Here is a 7,780-nt window from a genome sequence, read left to right as displayed (position 1 = left end):
GCTTTCTATACTGGTAAGATGAAATAAATTAAAAAAAAATATATATATATAAATTTAATAAAATATATATATATATATATTCCTTATTTGTATCATCTCAGATTAATTTCGTTCTCTTCGTCAACATCGTACGTGTACTATTGTCTAAGCTAAAGTGCACCGTATCGGAGGAAACTCAAAGATACAAGTAGGTCCTGTTAAAAATAAATTATTTCAAAAGAATAGATTTTAATGTATGAAATAATCTTATTGAAACGATCACAGACGATGGGCAAGAAGTACTTTGGTTCTGGTACCACTATTTGGAGTACATTATACAATTTTCTTAGGTATGTCCTATAGTATGGGGGTCGATGAGACGGTAGAAATAGTTTGGCTTTTTTGCGATCAATTCTTCGCTTCGTTCCAGGTAATATTCTCATAGATCCTAGAAATATCATTATAAACGGATGTATGTATGTATATAATTAATAAAAAATCATCGTTTTCATTAGGGCTTTTTCGTAGCAGTACTCTATTGTTTTATGAACAGAGAAGTTAGAGCCGAGATATCGAGGGCATTAAGAAGCAATAAATGGAGCCACTTTCGATACGACTCAAGGCCCACCATTCCATCGGGTAGTGTATGCAGTTGCAATACCTCGAAATTTGGACGACGTGGTAAAAGACCAAAATGGTTGGCAAAACAATGGCCATGTTTCTATCACGATCGCGAAGCTCATCGTTCAACGCACTCGATGGCGAGTACACAAGGTGTCCTTTTAATCCTACCGGGCTGTCGTGTGAAAAAATCCCACGCAGCCACTCCAAATACGTACCATTTAAACTACTTTTTTTCTTTCTTTTCTCTCTCTCTTTCTCTCTCTCTCTCTCTCTAAATCTTCTCACGTTTATAAATTCTCCTATAGTAAATATTATGTCCGGTCTCATCATTCTTTTTTTTTTTTGTTATACGTACATATCTAAATAATAAATATTATTAAACGATATCACTTAGATATTGGAACGCGAGGAGGTAGTTTAGCTAGCAGCAGGGGTTACCTGGATGTCATTGGGAACAGATCCAACGTTCTATCGATGGATCATCATAAGTGCATCATGAGTCATACTACGCCGCTTTGTAGTAAATGTACAAATCAATCATTACTATCGTTTTCCTCGAATGTAAGTATATACATAATAAATAATTTATCGATACTTTTTAATATTACGTCTGATGATTTAATATCGATAAAATATCCAAGTGCAAAATTTCTTGAGTTATCGTACAGTTATCGTTTATTTATTTATTTTTTTTTTCTTTTCTTTTAATTTAATAATAATATTTATATTATATTATCTCTTTAGATGTCCGAAATGTCCATGAATGCGGAAAAGATTCGTGAACGGCACAGATGGAGTGACTCGGAATGCTGTCAGCTTACTTACGAATTGCACAATCTTCAACATCATACGTATCACTGACACTATTATTATGCATTAGACTTTTAAAGAGCACGTTTAACTTTCATTTGATCTCTCTCTCTCTCTCTCTCTCTCTCTCTCTTTCCCTTTCTCTCTCTCTCTCTCTCTCTCTCTTTCTCTCTTTCTTACGGAGCACAGTCTCATGTCGTATCTTTACTCGCAATCATGTAACGTTCGAAAATTATTGTTTTATTAGAGAATATGCTTCGTTGGACTATTGTAACGAGAAAATATTTTGTAAAAATGAATACATACATATATCTATATATATATATATATATATGTGTGTGTATCAATTCAAGACACAATGGTATTTGATCTATACAAATATTTTGAAAAAAAAAAAGAATATATATATATACATATATATATATATATATATTTTTTATTATGCTTGACAGATGTAAAATAATATATTTAGAAAAGAAAATATTAATATTTAAACAACTTATGTCATGGTTCGAATTTATGAACAAATTTATCGAACGTGTGGTATAAAAGTACATGTTCCTAATTTATAACTTAGTGTCGTAAATTTATAACTTCATTGTAATTGATATTTATTCTTATTCAAATTTGTCATATTAATCATGCAATATAAATGTATTCGTCCTTATAATTGGACATAAGTATCGCGAATCGATTACTACTGCTGCCAATTATACAGTAAATATCATTTATTATATTAGAAGGAATATAAACCTTTTATCCTGAAAAGAAAATTCATTTCTATGATAAATCTAAATCGATAAAATTAACAAATCGTAAAAGATGATACTTTAATTAGAAAAATATTATTTATATAACGTGCAATCTTTATGTAATTCTAATGTCTTTTGATGACATATTCAAAGAAACAAATTACCCGTTACATAAACCAAGTTAGAGCCAATACCAATACTCCAAACTAATTAAATATTATTTACCAATGGAATTGCCATTTGCTCAAATGATAGGTAAAGAGCTCTCTATACCATAATAATATCTATGTAATTGTCTTTGTTCAATGTAAAAAAAAAAAAAAGAAAGAAAAAGAATTATAAGTAAAATTTAAATTTATAAAATTAAATTATGGTGAACGTTATTGTGTCAATGTTGCAGTAAAATTAAGAAAATTATGTACATTTAGTATTTCTGTTTAGTATTCTTTGTGGGTTGCATAACTTGCTTACAGTGCTAGTTAAATTTCCTCATATGTCTATATATGTTGACAAAAATTATTTAACTTATTATATCAACATGCGAATATTTTATACTTATTTATCCTTATTTTTCTTTTTTTTTTGACAATTATAAAGAATGAAACATAAAAAATAATATGAGAATATCGCAAGTTCACTTATGGTTTTACTTGTATAAAAAAAAATTAAAAAAAAAAAAAATTGTTTATTATTAATTATTATATTAATATCTCAACAGTAACATAAGTAGTAATTATATTACAAAATCAGTTACACGTACAATAATCATTTACAATAGCAAAGAATTATTTTGTACTCTTTACATATTGATCATATTTTGACTTATTAATTATTATGCTATTAACTATATGTTCAGCTTGATGTGTCTGTCCATAGTAATCAACAAATAAACCCTCTGGATCTATTAAGTATATTATGATAGTATGATCAACCTTAAAATAGAAAATATTATTTATGAAATGGATCATTACATAATACATAATATAGTTTGAGAAAATAATTTACTAACAATGTAATCATTGTCCACATCTTTAGGCCCATTACTATAATATACTCTATAAGCTTTACAAACTTTTCCAATTGCCTCAGGAGAACCAGAAAGGCCAATAATTTTAGGTGAAAATTCTTTTATGTATTTTCCTACTATGGCAGGAGTATCTCTTTCAGGATCAACGGATATAAAAAGTGGTTGAACTTTTAACTTATATTCATTCTCTGTAATAAAAAAAAAAAAAAATTAAAACGAACAAAATAACGTAAAATCTCAAACGTTTTATAAAGCAATGCTATTTACCTAACTGATCTACAACAAGTGTTAATTTTTCAAGTTCATCCGGACAAATGTCTGGGCAATGAGTGAAACCAAAGTAAATTAAAACCCATTGTCCTAAGAAATCATCTGATTTAACAGTTCTCCCTTCGCTATCAAGTAGCTCAAACTTTCCACCGATGGCAGCTTTTCCTAACTGTCGTCTTCTTTCACGTATCTCTATCTTTTCTTTTTCTCCTTTCAAATAATATAAATATAGTAAAAGACCACCTCCAAGAACTGCGGTAACTGTCAAAGATTTCCATGTTATTGGAGATTTTTTTTTAATTTTTCTGTCAACGTTAGACGGTATTTCTCGACGAACAGTTGATACGCTGATTTGCCTAACCTAAAAAAAAATTTATATTATATCAATGAAATAAAATATATTGACAATTATTAAATCTAACGTACCTTACTTAAAATATACTTTGGTGATTTATTTAAACAACTAATAGTTCGCAAAATTAATGTGGACATTTTGTTTAGAATATTAGAAAATATCGATGTATCCCTGAAGATTACATTCGCTTCTTTCAACGTACATGTATAAATTTACAAATATAAGGACATAATACGATTGATCTTTCTTTAATAATAAAAGTAAAATAATTTAATATTATACCGATAATTAAATACTGATATTATATTAAATATTATATTAAAACATCGACTAACATTGAAATTAATTAATTTTTATATAATTAAAACTTCGAAGATTTCAATATATTATTAAGTACATTTAAAGGTACTGTCACAAAATAAAAATAGGAAAGTTTTCTTATGATTATTATTCTACACGTGTTTTTATCATTTACACCATAAATATATTTCGGCACTTATGTGATATTTCACAAGCAAATCAGGATTCGATTTTGGCGCTTGCGCAATAAAACTAATAAACTTTGCTTAGAAAAAAGTTTTCTAATTCGTTAATAACATTTTTTTTTTATTCCTTATATAATTACAATCATTAAACAACAATAAATATACTGCAAAAAGTAATAACGATGTATTTTGTTCAATTAAATATTTCATTTATATTATTTTGTTCTGATTGGTCGCTATTCATAAAATGACATATTTCGATCTCCAAAAAATTGTATTACGGATTAATATTGAGAGTAAGATTAAAGAATTTTTATAAATTTATTTGTTTAATCCAAATAATTAACAAAAAATGATTGAAAAACTTCTGAGATAAATTTGTGTCTTTTTTATTAAAGTAGATTTAGGTGACCAATCAAATGAACGTTCCGTTACGATGGTTTAAAGGCGGCGTATTTAAAACGTTTAACTAACAAAAAGCTTTTTATTCTCTTAACACGATGATATTAAAAAAGAATAAATTATATATCCAAAGATATAAAAATCCTGTTATTCGGTAATAAATAGTCGTAAATAATTAATGATACAGTCCAGATTTTTTCTTAGATCATTGTACGTACATATTTACAAACAAATAATTATCAAACGTAAGGTATACTCACATCTAATAATTAGTGAAGTTCATTAAAGTATATACAGTTTGAAATAGTTCGTCCGCACGGATTAAAATATTGAAATAAACTTAATCGCGGTCGAGATATTTTTTTAAAGTTATTAAATAATGGATTTTGATAGCGCTTATATAGGTAAATATTATTTTGATCTCTTTCTCTGTTTAATGTATAACTATCGTTTCACACACTTTGCACGTAACTAATACACTTTTGACTAGTACGTTTTTATATGATATGTATTAAAAAAGAAAAAGGAAAAAAAAGGAAAAGAAATATATGCTATATATATGTATATATATATATATATATATATATATATATATGTATATATATATATATATATATATATATATATATATCAAGCGAATAATTTAAAAATTTGATGACAAAATTAACGAACTATATTATCGTATTTTATTCGTCAAATTTTCATATCTTCAGATCCTTTAATAGACGATTGGTTAGAACAACTTCATGAAGCTATAAAAGAACAAGAAGATATGGTTAGAGCCGATGATGAATTTTATATGCCATTCGTAGGTAAATTAATTAATAAATACAGCAAAAATCAAAAAAGTTCAATAATCTTAAAATTTTTTAAAAAGCAAAAATTATTATTATTATTATTATTATTATTATTATTATTATTATTATGATTATTATTATTATTATTATTATTATTATTATTATTATTATTATTACCATAAGGAATTCCAGCATCTGTTATAAGTGCAATTTTCAAAATAACACATCACCTAGAACTAGGAACAGATACTAAATACTTAACAATTCATTTGTACGATAAATTTATGTGTAATTACTTTTGGGAAATATATAAAACAGAAAGTAAAAGTGGAGCAACTGAAGCTTCATGGTCTAAGATATGTAAAACTATTTCTAACAGATCCAAATTATATCTCATATCTTGTCTTCAATTAGCAAGTAAAGTGGATTTACATTCTAAAAGTTTAAGTATATCACAGGTATTAAAATAATTCAAAAGTTAATATTTCATATCTATTCTCACATTATTCTCTATTAAAGGATTATTATTATATATTTTATTATATTTCGCAGTTAATATGTATCTTACGTTGGATCGATAAAAAAAAGGAATATACAAAGAATATAATTATTACTTCTGAATTTAAAGTATTCAAAACATTAGGATTTAAAATGCCTTTCTGTACTCCATTACAATGTATTGAAGTTCTTCTAGCTGCAACAGGTCTTAGACATACATCAAATATATATGAAACTTCTATAAATTTATTGGATTTAACTTATTTACAGGTTTGCCTAATAAATATGTAATGATAAATTTTTTTTTTTTGTACAATGCATGAAATAATTTTATTTTTTACTTTTAGCACGAGCAATTGTATTCACACGTGCAATGTCTAGCACAAGGTCGTATTAGCAAATCTGAAGTTGATAAAAGAAATCTTATGGCTTTGAAAACAAATTCTTTATTTCTCGGAGGATGTATCATTTTATGCGCAACATTTTTTTTATATTTTGATAATAATATAGCAAAAGGAATAGCAACTAAATTAGCAGATTTAGTAGATACAACTTATACTGACATTTGGGATGTAGCAAATATACTTCTTGTATTAGCAATACAGGAATGAATGTATAGTATTAAATAGATATATGTTTCAAGTTATAATTACATATAAAACTTGTCTTAATTTTGAATTTATATATATATATATATATATATATATATATATATATATATGTATATATATATATATATGTATATATATATATATATGTATATATATATATATATATATATATGTATATATATATATATATATATATATATATATATATGTATACTCTGAATATGTTTCTAAAACATATAACTATCGCCATGTATACATTTGTTTGGCACTTTGGTTAAAAAAAAATAATTGGACATTTTTTTTCCATAATTATTATATCTACAATTTTTTCCTATTTAATTTCTATATAATATTTAAGAAATAATTCAATAAATGGATAAATTCGAATCACAATTCATCGCTTATGCAAAATATAGTAAATCCAAGTCTGGTGGTAAACGTATCACTCTATCACAAAGTGATAAATGGATGAGGCAGGCAGAAATATTTAATGATAAAATCACTCAAGCTGATACTGCACTACATTTTAATGATCTACAGTAAGTTTTTTATTTATTTTGTTTTATCTTTTCTAACAATTTCAAATTATATCACAAATCACTTAGTACATAATAAAATATATTAATATAAATATATATATATATATATAAGTATATATGTTTATATAGTCGAGAAGCACTTGATATAGAAGACTATAAGAAATTCATAATTAACTTAGCAAAAGCAAAACATTTGGATCCTCATGTAATTCAAGAAAAAATGATAAAATGTGGTCCTCCCATTGAAGATAGATCGGTGCAACTTAATAACTTCTATATTTTTAAATATATTAAAAAATTTTATCATTATTATATTATATGAGATATGAAATAATTCATCATTATTTTGTAGAGAGTAGAATCGGTTGTTTTGGAAAAGATAGAAGATCCATCTGGATATATCTAATTTATTAAGATAATTTATTAAGATAATTTATTAAGATAAATTATTAAGATGAAAATATGTATAAATAAAAGAAGATATTGTAAAGGAACATACACATTATTGACAAAATAATAAGGTAACAAACTATAAATAATTATATCAATATTATGATTGTTAATCAATTGACAAATTAAAGGAAATATCAAATTTAATAACTTTTTTTTTGTTTTAATTCAATTATTTGAT

The 7,780-nt window shown here is 25.4% G+C and overlaps 4 protein-coding genes across 14 annotated transcripts in view; 3 read left to right on the top strand and 1 right to left on the bottom strand.

Moving 5' to 3' along the window:
- The window catches only part of LOC118441663 (parathyroid hormone/parathyroid hormone-related peptide receptor), a 21,179-nt gene extending 19,434 nt beyond the window's left edge, over nucleotides 1-1,745 (top strand). For 4 of the 9 annotated variants that reach the window (XM_085657258.1, XM_085657259.1, XM_085657256.1 and 1 more), the window contains 6 exons: nucleotides 1-13; nucleotides 102-187; nucleotides 265-409; nucleotides 495-753; nucleotides 998-1,164; nucleotides 1,348-1,744. The exon at nucleotides 1-13 is cut by the window's left edge and continues 118 nt beyond it. In XM_085657258.1, coding sequence (XP_085513384.1) covers nucleotides 1-13; nucleotides 102-187; nucleotides 265-409; nucleotides 495-753; nucleotides 998-1,164; nucleotides 1,348-1,464 — 787 coding nt within the window. In that variant the 3' untranslated portion in view covers nucleotides 1,465-1,744. Of the gene's footprint in view, nucleotides 14-101; nucleotides 188-264; nucleotides 410-494; nucleotides 754-997; nucleotides 1,165-1,347 lie in introns of those variants that run through there. The other 5 variants (XM_085657255.1, XM_035866359.2, XM_035866361.2 and 2 more) reach the window with 3 other exon arrangements.
- A 1,151-nt stretch (nucleotides 1,746-2,896) lies between these two features.
- Nucleotides 2,897-4,445, bottom strand: Scox (Synthesis of cytochrome c oxidase). 2 transcript variants are annotated; one of them, XM_085657014.1, is made up of 5 exons: nucleotides 4,153-4,445; nucleotides 3,889-4,063; nucleotides 3,460-3,823; nucleotides 3,175-3,380; nucleotides 2,897-3,097 (listed from the first exon to the last, which is right to left on the bottom strand). In XM_085657014.1, exons 2-5 carry the CDS (start codon nucleotides 3,952-3,954, stop codon nucleotides 2,951-2,953), a joined length of 783 nt encoding a protein of 260 aa, XP_085513140.1. In that variant the 5' UTR covers nucleotides 3,955-4,063; nucleotides 4,153-4,445; the 3' UTR covers nucleotides 2,897-2,950. The 2 variants fall into 2 exon arrangements, with proteins under 2 accessions (XP_085513140.1, XP_035722274.1); XM_035866381.2 differs by having other exon boundaries at nucleotides 3,889-4,445.
- A 555-nt stretch (nucleotides 4,446-5,000) lies between these two features.
- On the top strand, nucleotides 5,001-6,610 carry LOC118441669 (cyclin N-terminal domain-containing protein 1). Of its 2 annotated transcripts, none has more exons than XM_085657146.1 (5): nucleotides 5,001-5,108; nucleotides 5,418-5,516; nucleotides 5,694-5,959; nucleotides 6,054-6,269; nucleotides 6,347-6,610. In XM_085657146.1, exons 1-5 carry the CDS (start codon nucleotides 5,084-5,086, stop codon nucleotides 6,608-6,610), a joined length of 870 nt encoding a protein of 289 aa, XP_085513272.1. In that variant the 5' UTR covers nucleotides 5,001-5,083. The 2 variants fall into 2 exon arrangements, with proteins under 2 accessions (XP_085513272.1, XP_035722270.1); XM_035866377.2 differs by having other exon boundaries at nucleotides 5,685-5,959.
- Nucleotides 6,611-6,862: 252 nt separating this feature from the next.
- On the top strand, nucleotides 6,863-7,509 carry LOC118441675 (tubulin polymerization-promoting protein homolog). The gene is made up of 2 exons (XM_085657288.1): nucleotides 6,863-7,149; nucleotides 7,279-7,509. The coding sequence occupies exons 1-2, from the start codon at nucleotides 6,983-6,985 to the stop codon at nucleotides 7,469-7,471; spliced, it is 360 nt and encodes a 119-aa protein (XP_085513414.1). The 5' UTR covers nucleotides 6,863-6,982; the 3' UTR covers nucleotides 7,472-7,509.
- Nucleotides 7,510-7,780: the final 271 nt, after the last annotated feature.

Source organism: Vespa mandarinia, chromosome 5 (assembly GCF_050613455.1).
Source record: "Vespa mandarinia isolate Hongniang chromosome 5, ASM5061345v1, whole genome shotgun sequence".
NCBI classification, from domain to species: Eukaryota; Metazoa; Arthropoda; class Insecta; order Hymenoptera; family Vespidae; genus Vespa; species Vespa mandarinia.
Note: the sequence above shows the minus strand (reverse complement) of the source record. Positions and strands in the feature narration are given on the sequence as shown.

Coding starts and splice junctions, on each gene's coding strand:
- Scox (XM_035866381.2), bottom strand. CDS start 3,954: ATGTCCACATTAATTTTGCGAACTATTAGTTGTTTAAATAAATCACCA. Junction 3,824..3,888: donor CAAAGTATATTTTAAGTAAG/GTACGTTAGATT, acceptor ATTTTTTTTTAG/GTTAGGCAAATCAGCGTATC. Junction 3,381..3,459: donor ACTTGTTGTAGATCAGTTAG/GTAAATAGCATT, acceptor TTTTTATTACAG/AGAATGAATATAAGTTAAAA.
- LOC118441669 (XM_035866377.2), top strand. CDS start 5,084: ATGGATTTTGATAGCGCTTATATAG. Junction 5,109..5,417: donor TTTTGATAGCGCTTATATAG/GTAAATATTATT, acceptor TCATATCTTCAG/ATCCTTTAATAGACGATTGG. Junction 5,517..5,684: donor ATTTTATATGCCATTCGTAG/GTAAATTAATTA, acceptor TATTACCATAAG/GAATTCCAGCATCTGTTATA.
- LOC118441675 (XM_085657288.1), top strand. CDS start 6,983: ATGGATAAATTCGAATCACAATTCATCGCTTATGCAAAATATAGTAAA. Junction 7,150..7,278: donor CTACATTTTAATGATCTACA/GTAAGTTTTTTA, acceptor ATGTTTATATAG/TCGAGAAGCACTTGATATAG.